This window comes from Tachyglossus aculeatus, chromosome 5 (genome assembly GCF_015852505.1).
Source record: "Tachyglossus aculeatus isolate mTacAcu1 chromosome 5, mTacAcu1.pri, whole genome shotgun sequence".
Taxonomy (NCBI): domain Eukaryota; kingdom Metazoa; phylum Chordata; class Mammalia; order Monotremata; family Tachyglossidae; genus Tachyglossus; species Tachyglossus aculeatus.
This window is the reverse complement of record NC_052070.1, coordinates 69,715,732-69,739,206: the sequence shown is the minus strand read 5'-3', so window position 1 is coordinate 69,739,206 and position 23,475 is coordinate 69,715,732. Positions and strand designations below refer to the sequence as shown.

The 23,475-nt window shown below is 43.2% G+C and overlaps 1 protein-coding gene across 1 annotated transcript in view; it reads right to left on the bottom strand.

Moving 5' to 3' along the window:
* Positions 1 to 7,059: 7,059 nt before the first annotated feature.
* The window catches only part of LOC119928669 (inter-alpha-trypsin inhibitor-like), a 50,651-nt gene continuing 34,235 nt past the window's right edge, over positions 7,060 to 23,475 (bottom strand). Inside the window, exons 3-5 of the mRNA XM_038747138.1 lie at positions 16,152 to 16,202; positions 10,131 to 10,215; positions 7,060 to 7,436 (exon numbers count right to left, since the gene is read on the bottom strand). Of these exons, the coding sequence (XP_038603066.1) occupies positions 7,370 to 7,436; positions 10,131 to 10,215; positions 16,152 to 16,202 (203 nt within the window). The 3' untranslated portion in view covers positions 7,060 to 7,369. The remainder of the gene's footprint in view (positions 7,437 to 10,130; positions 10,216 to 16,151; positions 16,203 to 23,475) is intronic.

Sequence of the window (23,475 nt, the reverse complement as noted above, 5' to 3'; positions counted from 1 at the left end):
ACACATTCCCATATGGGGCTCATAGTCTAAGTAGGAGGGAATCTCCATTTTACAAATGAGGCAACTGAGTCACAGAGAAGTTAAGTGACTTGCCTGAGGTCACACAGCAGACAAGTAACAGAGCTGGGATTAGCAGCTGGGTCCTCTGCTCCCAGCCGTGCTCTTTCAATCAATCAATCAATCAATCAATCAATCAATCAATATTTATTGAGCACTTACTGTGTGCAGAGCACTGTACTAAGCGCTTGGGAAATACAAGATGGCAACATATAGAGACAGTCCCTACCCAACAGTGGGCTCACAGTCTAAAAGGGGAGACAGAGAACAAAACCAAACATACTAACAAAATAAAATAAATAGAATAGATATGTACAAGTAAAATAAATAGAGTAATAAATATGTACAGACATATATACATATATACACTTTCCACTAGGCCATGCTGCTTCTCAAGAATTGTGAATTCTTAAGATTAAAAACCAACCCCATTGTAATGACATGATTTAAACTTTAATAGTCATAAGTAAACAATTGGAAAAATGTACTTTAAATTTCAGGAGTGCAGTTTTAAGAGCAAATGTGTGAATGCAGAGAATGAGGGCATTGATCCTGCTACCTCTTGTAGACTAAGGGAGCCATCTACCATTTGAGCTAATTCCCCTATAATATAGGGTGGTGGAACTATCCAAGAAACAGCAGCTGCCCTTAAAGCCCAAAGGCACAGGAGTTTATCTTGTAAAACGATTCGATTCCTGAAGTCATTAGTATAGAGGGCATTTATTCATTGTCTTTACTATCCGTTCTAAACTTTACCCTAGCTGTAGAGACCATTTAACTAACACATGTTTATAGTGGAAAATGCCCCTTTGTCAAACATAGTTTCTTATGTAAGCAGCATTGGATACCTTTCCACAGAATCCGACTATCCCATTCAACTACCATCCCATTCAAGCACCAGATCCTTCTGATTTCCAGGCCCTTGCTCTATCTAACTAGGCTTTGCTGCTTCTCTCCTCTGGAACATCCAGGGAAATGGGTTTTTGAGTGTTGAATAAAGAGGGAGAGGACTTCGTCGAGAACATTTCTCCTTTAGTTTCAAAGACAATTCTGTTGGAGCCTGGTAGGCAGTTGTCAGGAAAATGGATGATCACAGGATACCAAGACAGTTTAATGCAAGGGCTCTGAGACAAGATTGAAAAAGGAGAAAGGAGAAAGGAATCAATTAATCATTCCTTGGTATTTATTGAGCACTTACTGTGTGTAGAATACCATCCTAAGCACTTGAGAGAATACAGTAAAACGGAGTTGATAGACATTCACCCCGCCCACAACAAGGAATGTCCTCAAGGACCATTAAACTGGGTTAAAAAAATGGGGCTCCTCTTTCCTTTCATTGGGCCGCACTGCTTCCTAACTGCAGTCACTTTAATTGTGGAGGAGAGTTCTAAAAAACACTCCTTTGGAAAATAATAATAAGAATAGTAATTATAATAATGGGATTTGTTAAGCACTTGCTACCTGCCAAGCATTGGGATGGATGCAAGTTTATCAGTTTGGACACAATTCCTGTACCACATGGCGCTCATAAGTCTAGGTAGAAGGGAGTAGGATTTAATTCTCCATTTTTACAGATAAGGAAACTGAGGCACAGAGAAGTGAAGTGACTTGCCCAAGGTCGCATGACAGATAAGTGGCAGAGCCAGGAAGAGAACCCAGGTCCTCTGATGTCCAGGACCGTGCTCTTTCTACTAGGCCACGCTGCTATTCTAAGTAAGAGGCTTATTTATGCTTTGGAAAGCACAAAAGGAGTCTGTTCTCATGCAGCAGAGAGAATCATACCCATCAGTGATCACCTGCTGGTATCCATGTTTGCCTTTGGACAAGACTGACATTCTTTCCAAATTCTATCTTCATCCAGCCTTTTCTTTAAAAGAAGCACCTTCCTTATTCACGTCACAGAGAATTGGTAGTTCATTCAATCGTATTTATTGGGTGCTTACTGTGTGCAGGGCACTGCACTAAGTGCTTGAATGGGATGGTAGTTGAATGGGATAGTAGGATTCCATGGAAAGATGTCCATTGCTGCTTACACAGAAACTACATTTGAGTGAGTTCAACAAGCAGAAAGCTTATTATACTATCTCCACAAATGAACCATATATTCATTTCCTATAGCAACCTGCAGAGCTGAACATTTTAATGATGGTGGCAGCATTGAGCTTTTGATATATAAAGAGCCTTGCTTTGCTCAGCTCCTAAGGAAAAGGTAGTGCATTTTTTCTCTGTTTATAATCTCTGGGATTTAAAGCAGCATGACCTAGTGGATAGAGCTTGGATTTGGAAGTCAGAAGGACCTGGGTTCTAATCCCAGCTCCTCCATGTGTCTGCTGTGTGACCTTGTGTAAGTCACCTCACTTCACTGTGTCTCAGTCACCTCAATTATAAAATGGGAATTAAGATTATGAGTCCCATTTGGGACAGGGACTGTGTCCAACCTGATGATCTTGTATCTACCCCAGTGCTTAGAACAATGCTTAACACATAGTAAGCACTTAACAAATATTATTATTATTATATACAGTCACCTCTTCCAAAATGTGTGCTTTCACTCTGCATTCTGGATAGAATGTGACAACGTAATTGGGAAATGTTCTTCCGATGACACACGTCTGTCTGAATTCAGCACAAAGAGGGTCTCAAGGAATAGTTGTGCGCTCACGTATGGGGTTGGATACGGGGAGTTCTGCAACATGAGATTTCTTCACATGGGATTCTGCAAGAACAAAACCCAAACTTCATAGGAGAACTGAGTATACGAGTACATGGTGTTACAAACCAGGCCTCCAATACCTCCAATTTGAAAAATCGATAAGGGTTCGCTCTGAGGCCCAGTTCATTCAAATAACTGTGGTATTTGTCAGGCACTTACTATGTAAGTAACTATGTAAACTCCTCACCCTGGGCTTCAAGGCTGTCCATCACCTCGCCCTCTCCTACCTCACCTCCCTTCTCTCCTTCTACAGCCCAGCCCGCACCCTCCGCTCCTCTGCTGCTAATCTCCTCACCGTACCTCGTTCTCGACTGTCCCGCCATCAACCCCCGGCCCACGTCATCCCCCTGGCTTGGAATGCCCTCCCTCTGCCCATCCGCCAAGCTAGCTCTCTTCCTCCCTTCAAGGCCCTACTGAGAGCTCACCTCCTCCAGGAGGCCTTCCCACACTGAGCCCCTTCCTTCCTCTTCCCCTCGTCCCCCTCTCCATTCCCCCCATCTTACCTCCTTCCCTTCCCCACAGCACCTGTATATATGTTTGTACATATTTATTACTCTATTTATTTATTTTACTTGTACATATTCTATTTGTTTTATTTTGTTAGTATGTTTGGTTTTGTTCTCTGTCTCCCCCTTTTAGACTGTGAGCCCACTGTTGGGTAGGGACTGTCTCTACATGTTGCCAACTTGTACTTCCCAAGCGCTTAGTACAGTGCTCTGCACACAGTAAGCGCTCAATAAATATGATTGATGATGATGATGATATGTACCAGGTACTGTAATAACTGCTGGGGAGGATACAACAAATCAGGTTGGACACAGTCCTGTTCCACATGGGGTTCACAGTCTCAATCCCCCATTTTACACATGATGTAACTGAGGCACAGAGAAGCAAAGTGACTTGGTCAAGGTCACACAGCAGACAAGAGGCGGAGCCGGAATTAGAACCTATGACCTTCTGACTCCCAGGCCCATGCTCTATCAATCAATCGTATTTATTGAACGCTTACTGTGTGCAGAGCACTGTACTAAGCGCTTGGGAAGTACAAGTTGGCAACATATAGAGACAGTCCCTACCCAACAGTGGGCTCACAGTCTAAAAGGGGGAGACAGAGAACAAAATCAAACATACTAACAAAATAAAATAAATAGAATAGATATGTACAAGTAAAATAAATAAATAGAGTAATAAATATGTACAAACATATATACATATATACAGGTGCTGTGGGGAAGAGAAGGAGGTAAGATGGGGGGATGGAGAGGGGGACAAAGGGGAGAGGAAGGGAGGGCCTATCCACTAGGCAATACTGCTTCCCAAAGCACACACACACCTGAATTCATTCAATCGTATTTATTGAGTGCGTACTGTGTGCAGAGTTTCACTAAAGCACATGAATCATTCCACTTCCCTTGTTCCACGTTCAGAAAGTCCATTGGGCCAAGTCAGGAATGATAAGCTCATTGGACACAAGTAGGAGAGACTGGTCTTCCTAATCACACAAGGGGCCAGTTATTGCCAGATGGGAAAGCAATTTGGAATAGGACTCTGGGTCCTGAGTCACTTAGAACAGGCAGGTGACCCGGGTAAAGCTTAAGTTTGTAAAGAGGGAGCAGGGTATTTGGCAACAGGCCCCAAAAATCAACTCACAGCCTTTTCTTTTTGTATCCTCACACAGACAAGGGGTGCAACTTCTGGCTGGAGTCCAACCTTCCAAAACAAAAGCTGTGTGATGTGTAGGGAACACCTGAGCTTAGCACTGTCCAGTCTGCATAGCCCAAGTGAAATGGAGGATGGAGAAAATTATCCAGTTGATTAGTTTCAAATGTACTGCCCAGCTAGCCCCAAACTCAGGCTTCAGACTGGATTTTTTTTTTTTTTTGGCTTGAACCATTCGGTTGGGCTGCCACATAGAGTAAACCCATTCCATATTTTTTTAATGATATTTGCTAAGTGCTGCTATGTGCCAGTCATGGTAATAAGCACTGGGGTAGATACAAGCAAATCGGTTTGGACTCAGTCCCTGTCCTACATGGGGCTCACAGTCTTAATCCCCATTTTACAGGTGAGGTAACTGAGTAGAAGAAGTTAAGTGACTGGCCCAAGGTCCCAAAGGAGGTAAGTGGCAGAGCCAGTATTAGAACTCAAGTCTTTCTGATTCTCAGGCTTATACCCAATTCACTAGGCCACACTGCTTCTCTGCTTATTCTTGTTTATTGCTTGTCCTTCAACTTCACTTGTCAAGGCACACCCCAGTCTGTGGCAGAATATAGCCAAGGCAAAACTAATGTCAATTTGAAACCACGTTTGAATGTTTCTCAATGACCCTGATGAACTTTCCACCCACTGAAGCAAGAACTGCAGGAAAAGAGTGGTGGCAGTGGTTGAGTTTGCTTTCTACTTCTCTTATCTACTTCATGATGAGTCCCTGGTTAATAATAAAGGTGGTATTTCTTAAGCACTTAGTGTATGTCAAGCACTGTACTAAGCCAAAATGAGGCTCACCAGTAGGAGGAAAAACAGATCCTGAATCCTCATTTTGCAGATGAGGGAACTGAGGCATAGAGGAGGTTTTTGGGTTTTTTTTTTTAAATGGTATTTGTTAAGCGCTTACTATGTCCCAGGCACTGTTCTAAGTGCTGGGTTAGATATAAGATAATCAGGGACACAGTCCCTGTTCCACATGGGGCTCACACTCTCAATACCCATTTTATAGAGGAGGTAACTGAGGCACAGAGCAGTTAAGTGATTTGCCCAAGGTCACAGAGCAGGCAAGTGGTGGAGCCTGGTTTAGAACCCAGGACCTTCTGTCTCCCAGGACTATGCTCTATCCACTAGACCACATTGCTTCTCACTGCCATAACTTCTAGACTGTGAGCTCATCTCTAGACTGAAAGCTCACTGTAGGCAGGGGACATGTCTACCAACTCTGTTGCACTCTCCCAAGTGCTTAGAACAGTTCTTTGCACACATTAAGCACTCAATAAATACCACTGATAGGTTGATAACTACTCCTTTCCTGACCTCCCCAGCCAAATGTGGGACTCCTATGGGTCCTGCCTGCTATATGTCAGGGGGCAGAACTGCAGCAAAATTTGAGAAGGGTCCTCTACAAGTCACTGTTTAATGTTGTATTGTAGCCTCCCAAGCTCTTAGTACAGTGCTCTGCACACAGTAAGCACTCAATAAATATGACTGACAATGAATGAATGAATTAGGGCAGAGGGAACAGGCTCTAAAATGAGACTAGTGTTTTGTGGCAGCAGAAACATTTGTCTCACACAGAGCAATCCCTGCTAGCATTCAGTGTGGTGCTTAAATTTAGTTTTGCCCCATAACCCATAACCAAGTCCGCTCAAAAATGTAATTTTCCTCAACAATTATTTTCAAAAAATGCTCCTGGCCAGCAAAAAGCCTTTGAATCAGGGCAACCCAAATTCTGAAACATCAAGAGGTTTTGCTAGTAATTCCCCCAGGAGCCCTCAGGCTGCATTTTATTTGTAGATAAATTTACTTGCAATTTTTTTCCAAATTAAATCCATATTTCCAACTTGCTTATATGGTACGTTTCTCTGTTGCGATTGAGAAACAAAAATTGCTGATCAAGAAACATCTGAGCTCATCAGCTTGTTTTCCCAAAAGGCAGAGGGCAAACACAGGACAAGACCAGGCCACAACATGTTTTGGTAACTTCTTTCAAATGGGAGTATTGGATCCAGTCCTTGAAAGCTAAAAAGTGTCATTAGAACATGGCTTTGGAATGATAAGGGCTCTCTGCGTTTTAGCTTAGCTGCAGCATTCAAGAAATAAGAGGTAGGACTGGTTGATTGGGTCTCATTAGCTAAATTTAGCTTCCTTCAGCTGAGTCCTGGGGACTGCATGGGATAGAGGGGGATTCCTGGACCCATTTCTGACCCAGAAGAGAGGTTTCGGTGGATTCCTGAGGACATTTTCCTCAGGGTCAAAAAACAGGTCCTGCTTCATCTGGAACATATTTAATTAGCAGAGTACTCAATCAGCCAATCAATCAATACTCAGTGTATAACTCCCAGACCCTGAATTGCCACACTCAGAGAAGTCACAAAGAGTTCATTTAATAAATGATCATCTTCTACATCCTTCACTTCCTGAGCAGGCTAGGTTGTGGGGTACTCTCACTGTTCCAAAGTTCACTGGTGCTCTTTTGGTGAGGAGACTCCTATAAAACCTGATATTCTAAAGCTAGATAAAAAGTTTCAGAATTCAGGAAGAGAGTCAACACATTTACTCAAAACAGACATGTTAATGAATGACAGTAGTTACAAAACTTGTTTATTTAAAAATAAAAATAAAAACACAATGCATACTAATCATACCCAGATATTTCAACAGAAAGCACATGGGGTGGGGAGGTAGTGAGCATGAAATTATTTCGTTAGTTCTGGTATTTATTAAGTACTTACTTTGTGCCAAGCACTGGAGTAGATACAGGATAATCTCAACTGACACCATCCTTGCCCTCATGGTGCTCACTCACAATCTTGTTATTACAAACTCCCATGCTTGTTTAAATCACAGGCTTTTCTTGTTTACAACGGATTAACCTGAACACAGTGGTCCCTACTTTGAGTTCAATTCAATGTTCAGTTGGGTGGACTCTTTTCCTTTCCTTTGGCTCTCCTTCTCTCTAGAAAAGAAAGACACATTCCAGCTCAATGATGCCCTTATCTCAGTACTTAGTGGTGTTTTTGTTAGCTAGAAATTAGCATCTCTCTTTCAAATGCTCACTTCCCTTTTACGGAGGCTGCTCTAAACAACCATGCTGCTTTAAAAGTCAGAAGAGCAGAGTTTTCGGAGGAGGTCACTTAGTGGAGGCTGAAATTTGGCCATTTGGCTATGGCTGGGGACAACGACGACTTGACTGCAAAATTCAAGGCAGTCTCTCTCCTCTTCCTAGACAATTTTTGTTAAAGGAAGCAGTGATTTACTAAATCAGCAATTACTTACCCGTGAGTCTTTGCATAAACAAAGAATCATGGTTTGCGGCCTGGTCTGTTAACATCACAATCAACTTTCTATTAGTCATTTCCTTTCCCTTTTCATTGTTGCGCCTATGAAAATGATGAGAACTAGAGTGGTCATAATGGAAATTGGCCCAATTTCTGCATTGGGTGACCCCCTCCAGTCACAACAGAAGTGTTAGATGCCCAAACTGGCTCTCTCCCATAGAACAGCAGCTGCCTTTGATACTAATGACTGGGTGTTTTTAATCGGCTGACTTCATATCTCTGATAGGAGCAGTGGAAATTCTGGCACAGTGCTTCATTTTCTCTCAATCATTTCTGTTCATCCACTCCAAGCACCAGTTTCTTTCATGTTTATATGACACTGCTCCTGGACTTAGGGAGATGCCCTGAGCAGAGTGTGATTGGAAAGACTGCTCTGCTGCTCCTTTGTTTCTGTGACTTAACAGAGGAGTTACTTGACACTTAGTCAGTTAATCATATTGATTGAGTGCTTACTGTGTGCTGAGCACTGTACTAAGCACTAAGTACAATACAAAAATAGACAAATACATTCCCTGTCCACAACAAGCTTATAGTCTTGTGAGGGAGACTGTATTTGGCAGAATTAGAAGAAAACAGAATACTTAAAGCTCAATTTCGATCAAATGAGAAGGAAGCCAACTTGCCAGGGGAAACATACCAGGGGCAGTTTTTTAAATTGTATTTTTGAAACGTTTACTATGTGCCTGGCACTGTACTAAGAACTTGGGCTAGACAGGACTAAATCGGGTTGGACACAGTCCCTGTCCCTGTCTTAATCCCCATTTTATAGATGAGGGAACTGAGGTACAGAGAAGTTAAGTGACTTACCCAAGGTCACACAGCAGATAAGTGGAGGAAGTAGGATTAGAAAACAGCTCGGAGGACTGCATTTTTAAATGCACTTTTTGCTGAGATCTTCTTCCTCAATCGTTCCTAGTCTCTCAGATAACTACTGTGTTATGGGGGGTGGTGAGGATTTGATGTGCAAATGTAGCTTCAGACCTGCACATTCTTTGTAACTCCTGCAACCCCAAGCTCCCCTAGAAAGACCCTTTGCGGGGATCAGATGATGCTGAACCCTGGGGGGCGGGGGCATTTGCTCAACAATACCAGCCTGGAGGAAACATATTACAACAGTTCCTTCTATCCGGAATGGGTTTTCTATTGTTGTCCCAAGCAATTCCAGGTGCTAATTTGCCTCTCTAAAGCTCTGTGTGATTTAGACTCCATTACTATACAGATTGCTCCTCTCTTTTGCAGTTGAGGATGAATCCGTGAATGCTTGGAATATGAATGTTTTCATTCTAAGAAGGGGTGATACAAAGAAGGTCTGTTTGGGCCTTAAAGAATATTAAAAAGCTATTTTTTCAAAGATTTCTGTTATCCCAGTAATGTTTTTTAAATAAGCATTTTATTTGTGCAATTAGATTTACTAAGGATTTCATCAATAGAGTGACTTTTTTGCCTTTAAAACTAAAGATGAGAGAGAGAGAGAGAGAGAGAGAGAGAGAAAGAGAGAGAGAGACTACCCTCCAAAGACATTTAGCAGGTAGAAAAAGAGCTATATACGAAAAGGGCTCTGAACAATTTCCAATATTAAACAACTGCATTGGTGAACGTTTAGTCACTCCAAAACTCAAATGGAAATGGCTCTATCTTCCTGTGAGCTTCTAGGTAAGGGATCATTTATTTACTGTCCATTCGTCCTACCCCTTCTCTTTCCTCCTCCCTCCCAGGAAAGCAATGAAAATGCATGGAATTTATGCCTCATTGCCTTATCCTTTTAGGCTATTTGATTGCTTTTCTTTATCCATCATAAAGAATAAGGGAGTGAGCCCAATAACTTTCTCATATTCATTTCCTTCCCTCTGGCTTCCCCACTTTACTATCTTCTTCTCCCCAAGGGCTGCTGGCAGTATACTCCTGTACTCGATCAGGGGTATGAGCTGAGTTAAAAGGTTCTAACCCCCTGGTCAGGGCCAGCCCCATCCTGAAATTTCCCTGGGACGCACCTCTCACCTCTGCCCCCTCATATCTCCTCCCTCCAAGACTCCCGTGAAAGTGCACAATGAACTTCAATCCCTTATATCCCTCCCTCAGATGTAATTCTCCACGTTCACCACCCCTTCCCTTTCTCTCTTTATACTCTGATGCTGCACCCCCTACAAAAGCACTCCTGGCACTAAAGGAGTCACTGCCCTGGGCTTTTTTTTATTTTGGATCTTCCTGGGAGACAGGAGGCTGGTAATCAGTACCTAGGCAAAAACTCCTGAATCAAGTCAGAAGGGCCCCCAACATTCGATCAACCACAGGAGCCACCCAGATGTTCTTACTTTTTCTTTTCCTGAATGAAAAAAATGGTAGTCATGATTAAAGCAATTGCCGCCACACAGCCAACGACGATTCCCAGCACCAGACCTGCAGAAAAAAAGCATAGTATGTTCAGTGGGAAATTAAAAAAGCCTGGTGCCTGCTACCCAGTTCCACCCACCCTCCCTTCTAAATTTTGGGTTTTGTTTTATTGCTGGCTGGGTCATAATACACTTTCAGGACTCAGTGAGCCTGGAATAGCTCGTTGCATAAGGGAGACTTCAGTGATAAGAGGCCCATGGAGTAGGGAATCTTCACTGAGGGGAAACTTCCCTCACTGAGCAGGGCCACCACTGTGTAAGGAGCTTCACTGAGATGGGGGCCTCAGTGGGCTGGGGATCTCACTGATCTGGAGACTTCAGTGAGCCGGGAACCCTAACTGAGCTGGGCCTTCAACGGAGCAGGGGAGCCAGATTGAGTAGGTGCCTCACAATGGCAGAGCCTCACTGAGTGAAGATCACACTGAACCAGGAACTGTCCCTGATCAGGGGCCTCAATCAATCAATCAATCAATCAATCTTATTTATTGAGAGCTTACTGTGTGCAGAGCACTGTACTAAGCGCTTGGGAAGTACAAGATGGCAACATATAGAGACAGTCCCTACCCAACAGTGGGCTCACAGTCTAAAAGGGGGAGACAGAGAACAAAACCAAACATACTAACAAAATAAAATAAATAGAATAGATATGTACAAGGAAAATAAATAAATAAATAAATAAATAGAGTAATAAACATGACATGCTTCCGGTTATCTCTGTTCGTCTCCCTGTGACTCCCCCATTACTCTAGGCCTCAGCCGTTTCCCCCAAACTCACTGAGTAGGACCCTCACTGAGCCGAAACCTCACTGAGCCAGCAACCCTCAGTGAGCAGGGCCCTCACTATACAGGGGTGTCACTGAGCTGGTAACCCTCACAGGGCTCACACTGAACAGGGACCTCACTAAGTAGGGTCTTTATCATTCCGGGGGCTCCACTGAGCAGAGACCTCCCTGAGGCAGGAACACTGAGGGGGTCTCACTGAACCTATAATACTCACTGAGCAGGGACCTCACTGAGCCAGGAATCCTCACCAAGAAGGCCCTCACAGAATTGAGCAGGATCCTCACTGATCAGAGTCCTCACTGAGCCAGACACCTTCACTGTTTATTGCTTTACTGCTGAATTGTACTTTCCATGCACTTAGTACAGTGCTCTATACACAATAAGTGCTCAATAAATATGATTGAATGAATGAATGAATGAATATGCCCTCCTTCCTCTTCTCCTTCCCATCACCCCACCCAACCTCCTTCCTGTCCCCACAGCACCTGTATATATGTTTGTACAGATTTATGACTCTATTTTACCTGTACATATTTATTGTTCTATTTATTTTATTAATATATTTTGTTTTGCTGTCTGTCTCCCCCTTCTAGACTGTGAGCCCGCTGTTGGGTAGGGAACCATCTCTAGATGTTGCCAACTTGTCCTTCCCAAGTGCTTAGTCCAGTGCTCTGCACACAGTAAGCTCTCAATAAATATGACTGAATGAATGAATGAATAAATAAATAGAGGTCTCACTGAGCAGGGGTTTCACTGAGCAGTGGCCTCACTCAGTAGGACCCTCACTGAGCAGAGATCTCATTGAGCCAGGAACCCTCACTGAATAGGGCCCTTACTGAGCAGAGACCTGTGCCTCAGTTACCTCATCTGGAAAATTAGGATGAATGTGAGCCCCGCGTGGGACAACCTGATCACCTTGTAACCTCCCCAGCACTTAGAACAGTGCTTTGCACATAGTAAGCGCTTAATAAATGCCATCATTATTATTATTATTAAACCTCACTGAGACAGGAACCCTCACTGAGCAGGGCTCTCACTGAGCAAGGAATCCTATCGGAGCCGGGCCTTCACTGAGCAAAGACTCATCCATCCGGGAACCCTCACTGAGAAGGGCCCTCATTGAACGAAGACCTCACTGAACCAGAAACCTTCAGTGAGCAAAAACCCCTCACTGAGCCGAACCCTCACTGAGAAGGGCCTTCACTAAGCAGGGGCCTCCCTAAGCAGGGTCTACCCTTAGTAGGAATCTCACTGAGCAGGGCACTCGCTGAGATGGTAACTCTCACTGAGCAGGGAGCTCACTGAGTTCACTTTTTAGACTGTGAGCCCACTGCTGGGTAGGGACTGTCTCTATATGTTACCAACTTGTACTTCCCAAGCGCTTAGTACGGTGCTCTGCACACAGTAAGTGCTCAATAAATACGATTGATGATGATGATGAGTCAGTAACCCTCACTGATCAGGGCTCTCCCTGAGAAGAAACCTCATTGAGCAGGGTCCTTATTGAGGAGAAACCTCACTGAGCCCTGCTGAAACTTCACTAAGGAGTCATTCATTCATTCAATCGTATTTATTGAGCACTTACTGTGTGCAGAGCACTGTACTAAGCGCTTGGGAAGTACAAGTTGGCAACATATAGAGACGGTCCCTACTCAACAGCAGGATCATTGAGCCGGGAACCCTCACTGAGCAGGGTCCTCTTTGAGTCTAGTCCTCCTTGAGAAGGACCTTCACTGAGCAGGAGTCCTCACTGAGCAGGGACCTCATTGAGATGGTAACTCTCACTGAGCAAGGTCCTCACTGAGGAGAAACCTCACTGAACTAGGAATCCTCACAAGAGTAGGGCCTCACTGAGCCAAGACCTCCCTGAGCATAGCATCTTTGAGCAGTAGGGCCCTCACCGAGCCGAAACCGAGCAGAGCCCTCACTGAATCAAGAACCCTCAAGAAGCCCTCGCTGAACAGGTGCCTCATTGAGAAGGCTCCATTAGAGTGGCTGATACCTAATGAACTTTTCAGTGTAGTTGTTTCAGAAAGGGAGGCCTTCACTTCAATTTTAAAATCATGCGAAGCAGCATGGCCTAGTGGATAAAGAATGGGCCTGGGAGACAGAGGACCTTTTTTCATTCATTCATTCGTACTTATTGAGTGCTTACTATGTGCAGAGCACTGTACTAAGTGCTTGAAAGTACAATTCAGCAACAAATAGAGACAATCCCTACCCAATGGGCTCACAGTTTAGAAGGGGGGAGACAGACAACAAAACAAAGCAAGTGGACGGGCATCAATGTGAATAAATAGAATTATAGATATATACACATCATTAATAAAGTAAATAGAATAATCAATATGTACGTATCATCATCAATCGTATTTATTGAGCGCTTACTGTGTGCAGAGCACTGTACTAAGCGCTTGGGAAGTACAAATTGGCAACATATAGAGACATTCCCTACCCAACAGTGGGCTCACAGTCTAAAAGGGCTAAAATGTACATATACACACAAGTTCTGTATTATTATTATTATTATTATTATTATTTTATGGCATTTGTTAAGTACTTCCTATGTGCCAGGCACTGTACTAGTGCCCTGCACACAGTAAGCGCTCAATAAATACGATTGATTGATACGAAGCTATGGGGCAGATACAAACTAATCAGGTTGGACAAAGTCCATGTCCCATATGGAGCTCACCGCCCTAATCCCCATTTTACAGATGAGGTAACAGGCACAGAGAAGTGAATTGACTTGCCCAAGGTCACACAGCAGACAAGTGGTGAAGCTGAGATTAGAACGCAGGTCCTTCTAACTCCCGGGCCTGTGCTCTATCTAGGCCATAATCCAATTCCATTTCTACTACTTACCTGCTGTGTGACCTTGGGCAGGTTACTTGACTTTATGCCTCAGTTTCCTCAAATGCAAAATAGGGTTCAATACCTATTCTCCCTCCTAATTGACTATGCTTCCCATGTGGGACAGGGACTGTATCCAGATTGACTAACTCGCATCTACCCTGGCGCTTAGAGCAGTGCTTGACATCTGGTAACTGCTTAACAAAAATCACTAAAAAAGTGAACTTAGTAAGAAATATACTGAAGACTTTGAAAGGCTAGTTACTATTATGAAAAAACAACAAGGTTTGTATGATGCCTTGAAACACACATATACTGTTCTGCCAGAATACGTATTTTCAAAATGTGCTCTGGCTAGGATGCCGCTAGGGAATTGGGGAACACTTATCCCACAAGGTCAGTCTGTTTGGATACAGAGCACCACAGTGCTAGAAGTGGTCTCTGCACCTCTTTCCTCTCCCCCTCCCCATCCCCCCTGCCCTACCTCCTTCCCCTCCCCACAGCACCTGTATATTCGCTTGTACAGATTTATTACTCTATTTTACTTGTACATATTTACTATTCTATTGATTTTGTTAATGATGTGCATCTGGCTTTACTTCTATTTATTCTGATGACTTGACACCTGTCCACATGTTTTGTTTTGTTGTTGTCTCCCCCCTCTAGATTGTGAGCCCGTTGTTGGATAGGGACTGTCTCTATATGTTGCCAACTTGTATTTTCCAAACTCTTAGGAGAGTGCTCTGCACACAGTAAGTGCTCAATAAATAGGACTGAATGAATGAATGCATCTGCATGCAGAATCACCTGTAATTTATTTATTTATATTAATGACTGCCTCCCCCACCAGACTGTAACATCTACGTTATAGGCAGGGAATGTGTCTGTTTATTGTTATATTTTACTCTCCCAAGTCCTTAGTACAGTGCTCTGCACACAATAAGTACTCAATAAATATGACTGATTGACTGACTGACATAACACATTTTCCTTACCACCAGGTTTTGTGAGGCCACAACCACAGGAGAAGTGGGTGTAATTCCAAAAAATCAATCAAATCCGTGGTATTTATCAAGCACTCACTGTGCACAGAGTACCCTTTCAATGTTGTTTCAGGAAAACAGTTTTTTTAAGATCTGAGTCATCAACTAAGATCCAAAAAACCAGTCTCTTCTGTGTCCTGCTCCCTGTTATGTCTCTTTGTCCAAGTCACTTCCCTCTGCCTCAGCAGATTCATCCATTTGCAGGATGAGTAGCGGGCAAAAATACTTCCCATCAACTTACGTGACAGAGTCTTGGGAGTTTTTAATGAGGTGGTGTTGGCATAGACATTTCTTAGTTAAAAAAACACTTTTTGTTTCAGTACATTCACCTGTGAGAGACTGAATCAGGATAATAAAACAGCTCTTCTTTCTAGTTTTTTCAGGTTTTACCTAATGTTTAAAATGTTATATAATGAAATTACTGTGTATAATTACTCTATAAAATTATTCTGGTCTTTACTAGTTAGAAAATTGTGAAAGACTTCCTTGCCCAACTCCGGCTCCTACGCATCTCTCTATCTTTCTCCCAAAAGCTTCTACAACCAACCTTGCCCTGTCCTTCTCCCTCAGACTTTCTCCCCATATTTCCCAAATAGTATCTGCCCCAACTTCTCTCTGTTCCTGTTCCTTCTACATTCCCAAGAGGCCAAATCTGTCTTTCTCCTTTCCTTCAGGTAACCTGTTGGCTTCAGACTCTCCTTGGCCCATTCTTCCTCTTCTCCTCTCCTCCTTGCCCACTCCTGCTTCAACTTCTGCTGTGGTTCCAATTCCTCTTCCCCCTGTGAAAGGTCACCAGATCTGGGGGAGCTCAAAGTGAGACAGGGGGCCCCAGGACTGAGCTGGAACCTCTAAGAGGGCTGAAAAAGCTAGAGAGATAACTAGGGAGCCAGAGATGTACAAGAGACAGAGATGGAGGGAAAAAAAAAACAACAACAGAGGGAAATAAAAAGACCCTTAGTGGGTCTCACCTCAGACCTGTTGGGATTTGGGGACCAATCCCCCAAATCAGGACTGTTTCCCCCAAAGTCCTACTCCACTGGCCCAAACTTCCAACCAAACACCATCTAGGAACCATGGCTGATTGGGCTTCGGAGTGGCCCAGATAAGACATCTTCTACTATAGATTATTAGCCAATGTTGACACGTCACTTCAGTTGACACAAAGAGAATGTGTAGTATGATTTCAAGTCTAAACCTCCAAAATTCTCCAGGCTGACAATGTTTGGAAATAGTCATTAAGTACAAAAAAAAATGGTCAGCTTACCTATGTCGACCCCTTCGTCACCATCATCATTTTCTTCCACAGCCTTTCCACCTGAAAGTATATATACAAACTCATGTGAATCTTTGTTTTGTTTCAGACATTTCAAATTTTCATTTATTTTTCCTCTCTTGATTCAGTGGACTTTGAAATTCCAGAAGGGAAGAATCTAGCTCAGGGCTTAGATCTGAAAAGGATAATTTCTAGTTTATGCTTGGCTTGATGTTTCCTTGTCAGGGATATCCACTTAAGTCATTGGGAGAAAGGACTGGCAGAAGAAACTTGAAAACTGCCTTGCAGTCAAGCCAACAAAATCAGTATGAACATGAATTGGTTGGATCATCTCCGCTCTGAGAAACATGATACAGTAATTCATTTTTCTTTGACTAAAATTAATTCATCAAATGGAGTCCATTTTCCATAAAACCTTAACTGGGGATGGTCTCTAGTAGGATCATCTTTCAAAGAAGGACACTGATCTTCATAACAAAGAACTCTTGTGATGCCTCAATCCATTGGCATTGGATTTGATATACTTGGATTAGTTTTGGTATTTATTAAGCACTTAGTATATGCCAAACCCTGGCCCAAGCACTGGGATAGATTTAAGAGAATTAGATCAGGATCAATCCCTGTCAATCCCTTTGTTGCTGTATTGTACTTTCCAATGATTAGTACAGTGCTCTGCACACAGTAAGCATTCATTAAATGTGACTGAATGAATGATCAATCCCTGTCTTATATGGGACTTAAAATCTAAGAGGTAGGGAGAGCAGATATCAGTTAACCAATAATATTTAATTGAGCGCTTACTATGTGTAGAGCACTATATTAAGTCTTTGGGGGAGTACAGTACAACAGAGTTGGTAGGCACATTCTCTGCCCACAGAGATTTTACAGTGTATAGGTGTATACACCAGTGTACCTACCCCAGTGTTTGGAACAGTGCCAGACACATAGTAAGTACTTAACAAACACCATAAATAAAAAGGGGGTGGAGACAGACATTAAAATAAATTACAGCTATGTACATAGATGCTGTGGGGCTGAGGGTAAGGTGAATATTAAGTGCTTAAAGGGTACAGATCCAAGTATACAGATGATGCAGAAAAGAGGTAGTACGATGAATGGTGTCTTAGGGAAGGCTGCATGGAGGATATGTGATTTTTATGAGGTCTCAAAGGTGGGGAGAGTGGTGGTCTGTCATAGAATGATGGTACTTGTTAAGCACTTACTATGTGTCAGGCACTGTTCTAAGTGCTAGGCTAGATACATGTTAATCAGGTTGGACATGGTCCCTGTCCCATGTGGGGCTCACAGTCTTCATTCCCATTTTATAGGTGAGGTAACTGAGGCATAGAGAAGTGAGGTGACTTGCCCAGGGTCACAGAGCAGACAAGTAGCGGAGCTGAGATTAGAACCCGGTTATATATGGTGGTGGGGGGGAGGAAATTTCAGGCCAGAAGGAGGATGTGAGTCAGGGTCAGCAGTGACAAAGATGAGATCGAGGTACAGTGAATAGTGAATGGCACTGGAGGAGCAAAGCATGTGGACTGGGTTGTAGTAGGGGGTTAGTGAAGTTAAGTAGGAGGGGATGAGCTGGTGATGCTTCAATGCCAATGAAATGGAGTTTCTGTATGTTGCAGTGATGGATGGGCAACCACTGGAGGTTTCTGAGGAGTGGGGAGTCTTTGACTGAATTTTTTTTTAGAAAACTAATTCAGGCAGTGGAGTTAAGTAAGGCCTGGAATGCGGAGAAAGAGAAGGCAGGGAAGTCAGCAAGGAGGCTGTAGCAGTAGTCAAGGCAGAATATGATAAGCGCTTGGATCCAAGTTATTGCAGTTTGGATGTTGAGAAAAGGGTGGATTTTAGTGATGTTGCGAAGGTAGAACTGTCAGGATTTGGTGATGAGTTGAGGATAATGCTAAGATTATGGGCTTGTGGATGGTGCTCCACAGTAAGTACAGTGATCTGCACACAGTAAGCGCTCAATAAATACGATTGAATGAATGAATGGTGGTATTGACAACAATGATGGGAAAGACAAGGGGTGGACAGAGTTTCAGTGGGGAAAATGAGGAGTTCTATTTTGGACATGTTAAGTTTGAGTTGTAGGTGGGACATCCAAGTAGAGATGTCCTGAAGACAGGAGGAAGCAGGAGACCCAAAGAGAGGGGTCAGGGCTGGACAGGTAGATTTGAGAATCATGCACGTAGAGGTGGTAATTGAAGTCATGGGAACGAATATGTTCTCCAAGGGTGCGGGTGTAGATAGTGAGTAGAAGAGGACCCAGAACAGAGCCTTGAAGAACTCCCACAGTAAGGGAGTGAAAGGCAGAGGAGGAGCCAGTGAAAGAGACTGAGAATGAACAGGCAGAGAGAGAGAAAGAGAGAGAGTGGAAGAGACCTAGGAGAGGACAGCATCAGTGAAAACAAGATTAGAGAATGTTTCCAGGATAAGGGTTTGGTCTGCAGTGTTGAAGATAGCTGAGAGGTCAAGATGGATTAGGATGGAGTAGAAGCTGTTGGATTTAGCAAGAAGGGGTTCATTTGTGACCTTAGGGCAGTTTCAGTGGAGTGACGGGGCGGAAGCCAGTTTGGAGGGGATGAAGGAGAGAATTGGAGAAGAAGTGGAGACTGCGGGTGTAAACAATTTGTGAGAGGAATTGGGAAGGAAATGGAAGGAGAGAGATAGGGCTATACCTGGAGGAAGCTATAGGGTCAGGGTAAAGGCTTTTTAGGATAGATGATACATGAACATGTTTGAAAGCAGTGGTAGTGGTCAAGAAAGAAGCAGATGGGGTCAGAGGCACAGGTGGAGGGGTTAGATTTTGAGAGGAAGCCTGAGGTACGATAGGGAAAGATGAGAGAGTCTAAAAAGGGGCAGGAAGAGGAAGGGAGTGGAGAGCAACAGAGGAGATTTTAGGGAGATTGTATCTGGTGAGTTCAATTTGACTAATAAAGTATGTGGCCAGATCATTAGGGGAAAGAGGTGGGAGGAGTTGGGGGATTCCTGGGGTATGAGGAAGGAGTTAAACATTTGAAACAGCTGGGGCAGGCAGTTGATATGGAAGTCAATAAGGATGGAGAACTAATGTGGTCGGGTGGAGGAGGGGGCAGAATTAAAAACAGGTTAGGATGAATTGTAGATGGACAGGGTCAGCCTGATACCTCAAATTCGGTCATCAGTGCTCTGCAGTTTGGGCACAAGTGTGGAGGAAGCACGCCAGGGAGGTGATCCAAACCCCAGTTAGTGATACCAGATCAGTGGAGGGGACGGGGAGCGAGGAAGTTGAGTTCAGTGGAAATATCTTATCCCATTTTCCAGATGAGAAAACAGAGGCACAGAGAGGTTAAGTGAATTGCACAAGATCACACAGCAGACCAGAGGCAGACTTGTCACGAGTACCTGGGCCTCCTGACTGCCAACCCCCTACGATATTCCACTAGGCCATTCTATGGATTATCCTTCAATTTACAGATGTCTTATTGTGGCAGGAGAGTTTGTGTATGCTGATGAAACTTAGAACTATGCCATATAGGGTTACCCATAATGGAAAGGTTTAAGCCGAAGCATCAGACTAAGTCATTTCATCTGTGCTGGACAGCAGCGGATGGGAAAGAGTCAAAGGAGGATGATCAAGTCATCAAAATGTTGATTAAAGACAACAGCAGAGACTTGAGTTTTTTACTGCACGGAAGAAGGCAGTGATAAACCACTTCCATATCTTTATCAAGAAAACTCTATGGATACACATACCAGAATGACTTTATGGCAGAAGATGGGATGTTCTAGAGTGGATGTGTCTATGGATTGGAAATGATTAGAGGTCACTTGAAGAAGAAGAAACTGGAAAAGTTAAGTGACATGTTTGAAGTCACATAAGAGGCCAGTAGCAAAGCAGATATTGCAACCCAGGTATCCTGGCCCCCATGCTCTTTTTACTAGGTCACGTTGTTTTTCATTAACTTGTGAAGAAAGGCCTGACAGGCCAGAAACAATAAGAAAGCCAATAGATGAAATCAAAGGGAACTATTATTTATACTAGGGAAAGCCAGAGATACTTTGGCTTTGGGCTTTGGTTGCTGAATTGGGTGACTAGCAGGAAATTGCTCAGTAAACTCTTCAGACTGCGCTCCCTCAGGGCTGAAGTCTTATCATAATTGGCTTGACTAGGGACACCCTGTCAAAATGAAAAAAGACCAGGGGAATCCCACAGACATCAATTAGAAATCTCAATTCATTGATTTAAAGTTTTATTCACATTTTAAGTGCTAACTACAGTGCCATGAACTGGATAAACACAGGGATATTTGGGCAATTAGCTACTTAGAGATCATAGGGCATCATACTTATTCATTCATTTACCTAGCCAGTGGCCAGTTGCCCCATTTTTATCCCAGATGGTCTGGTTTTCAGCTGTTCTAATCCTTCTCCAGTATTGATTTAGAACAGAGTGCTTAATTTATTGATTCCTATTGAATTCAATTTTATTTCATTTCGTTTTAATTTTAAAAACCAAGCCTCCTTCTCTCCCCTTTGTCTCAGCTCACTGAATCCTGCTGCTTGGATGAGTGCCCATGTTCACAGGGCCTTGGGTTGGGGCAGACTTGGCCAAGGCAGGGCCGAGGGGGAAGTTGTCAGGATTTCTTCCCAGTCACAGACTTTAGGAGTAAAGAAACTCCTTACTGTTGGCTTTAAAGCACTCAATCACCTAGCCCCATTCTACCTTACCTTGCTGATTTCCTACTATTACCCAGCACATCCACTTTGCTCCTAGAAGCTGTGTGTCCTAGTAGATAGAGCACAGGTCTGGGGGTCAGTAAATTCTGGGTTCTAATCCCAGGGTCCACCACTTGTCTGCTGTGTGACCTTGGGCAAGACACTTAACTTCTCTGTGCCTCAGTTATCTCATTTGTAAAACAGGAATTAAGATTGTGAGCCCCATGTAGGACAGGGACTGTGTCCAACTCAATTTGCTTCTACCCACCCCAGTGGGTACAGTGTCTGGCATGCCACAAATACCGCAATTATTATTATTTTCCTGTAACACTGTACCACAATCTCATCAGTCTTGCTGCTGATCCCATATCCTGCCTCTGGCCTGGGACTCGTCTTCCTTCATATCTAACCAACCATCAATTTCCTCACCTTCAAAGCCTCATTAAAATCACATCTCCTCCAAGAGGCCTGCCTTTACTATTCTATTTATTTTATTTTGTTACTATGTTTTGTTTTGTTGTCTGTCTCCCCCTTCTAGACTGTGAGCCCGCTGTTGGGTAGGGACCATCTCTATATGTTGCCAACTTGCCAAGCGCTTAGTACAGTGCTCTGCACACACTGAGCACTCAATGAATATGATTGAATGCATGAATAAATGAATGCCCCAAGCCTTTCCTTCCCCTATTTCCTCTCCCTTCTGTGTCTCCCTTCCACTCAGATTTGTATCATTTAGTCACCCTCAGCCCCAGTACACTTACGTACATATCCATAATTTATTTATATTAGCATCTGTCTCTCCTCTTATTATGGACAGGGAACATGTTTTACCTATCTCTGTTGTACTGTACTCTCCCAAGCGCTTAGTACAGTGCTCTGCCACAAAGTAAGCACACATTAAATATGATTGATTGATTGTGATTTTTGCAAAGAATCTGTATCGGGGGGCTTTATGATGTCATTACATTTTATCATGTAATCAAAGTAGCCCACGTAATGTGTGTTGCTTCCATGTCAGCAAAGGGAGTCTGGTATTTTTGAGTGTCGTCAAGAGGCACTTTCTATGAACGATACCCTGTGCAAACTATTTCTCAACCCCAGGGTTACTAATACCACCTTGCAAAAGGAAATCATTTAAAAAATAGACCTCACATTTCACATTTTATTTCTGTCAACTTCAAACATGTGCTTTTGGTTAGAAATCTGGGAGGCTTTTAAAGCTCCTGAGATGTATTTGACTCAGTGTAGACCATGAGATTAAATGGATTAGTTTCACTTTCTGTCTGGTGAGTGTTATTTCTCCCCCGATACCACACTCAAATGTTGCATTTTGAATACTTCTGGAGAATATAAAGGTTTTAGGGGTGGGGATTGAAAGAGATCCCACCAAGTTTAACAAAAGATATACAACAGTTTGAATTTTTACATATTCTATAAATTTCCCTCTGTTTCACTGCTCTTTTTCTTTTTGATTAACAGTCAAGTCTGTAAATTCATTGTGGGCAGGGGATGTATGTACCAACTCTGTAGTATTGTACTCTCCCAAGTGCTTAGAACAGGGTTCTGCACACAGTAAGCGCTCAATAAAAATTGTTGATGATGATCACATGCTTTTCTTTGAATTTCTTTCTTTGTATCCTCCCCAGCGCTTAGAACAGTGCTTTGCACATAGTAAGCGCTTAACAAATGCCATTATTATTATTATTATTATTGATTAGAATAATCCATTGTGCCATAAGGTGGCAAAGAACGTTTTTGCTCCTGGATTTGCACCCTTTATTCACCCCACTCTCAGCTCCACAGCATTCATATACATATTTGTAATTTATTTATTCATATTACTATCTGTCTCCCCCTCTAGACTGTAAGCTCAGAGTAAGGCAGGGAACGGGTCTACCAACTGTTAAATTGTACTCTCTTAAAGTGCTTAGTACAGTCCTCTGCACAGAATAAATGTTCAATAAATACGATTTATTGATTTTTATAGGGGCCAGTTGGCCATTGGAGTTAGAGTGTGAGAGTTGTTTGTTTTCTTCCTGTTTCTGTTCCTTGTGACCCCACTGTTGGCACCGCTTCAACTTGGGTGTTTAATTACCGTCAGCTCATTCTTCACCACACCCTGTTGGTGAGACTTCCTGCCTGGAGCAAGTCTGTTCCAATTAACACAGTCAGGTCGGGCACCAGGCCGGGCACTGGGCCTTCTAAGCGCTTGGAAAGACAATTCTCCTCATCCCCACGTCCCCCGACTCCCCCCCTTTGCTCCCCCCACCCCTACAGCGCTTAATGTCCATGTCTGTTAGTTGATTTATTCTAATTCTCTGGGCCTCAGTTACCTCATCTGTAAAATGGGGATTAAGACTGTGAGTCCCCCATGGGACAACCTGATCATCTTGTAACCTCCCGAGTGCTTAGAACAGTTCTTTGCACACAGTAAGCGCTTAAGAAATGCCATTATTATTATTATTATCATTCATTCAATCTATTTATTGAGCGCCTAGTGTGTGCAGAGCACTGGACTAAGCGCTTGGGAAGGACAATTCTCTTCGTTTACTCCCCTTTGTTCCCCCCCACAGCGCTTAATGTCCATATCTGCCATTTGATTTATTTC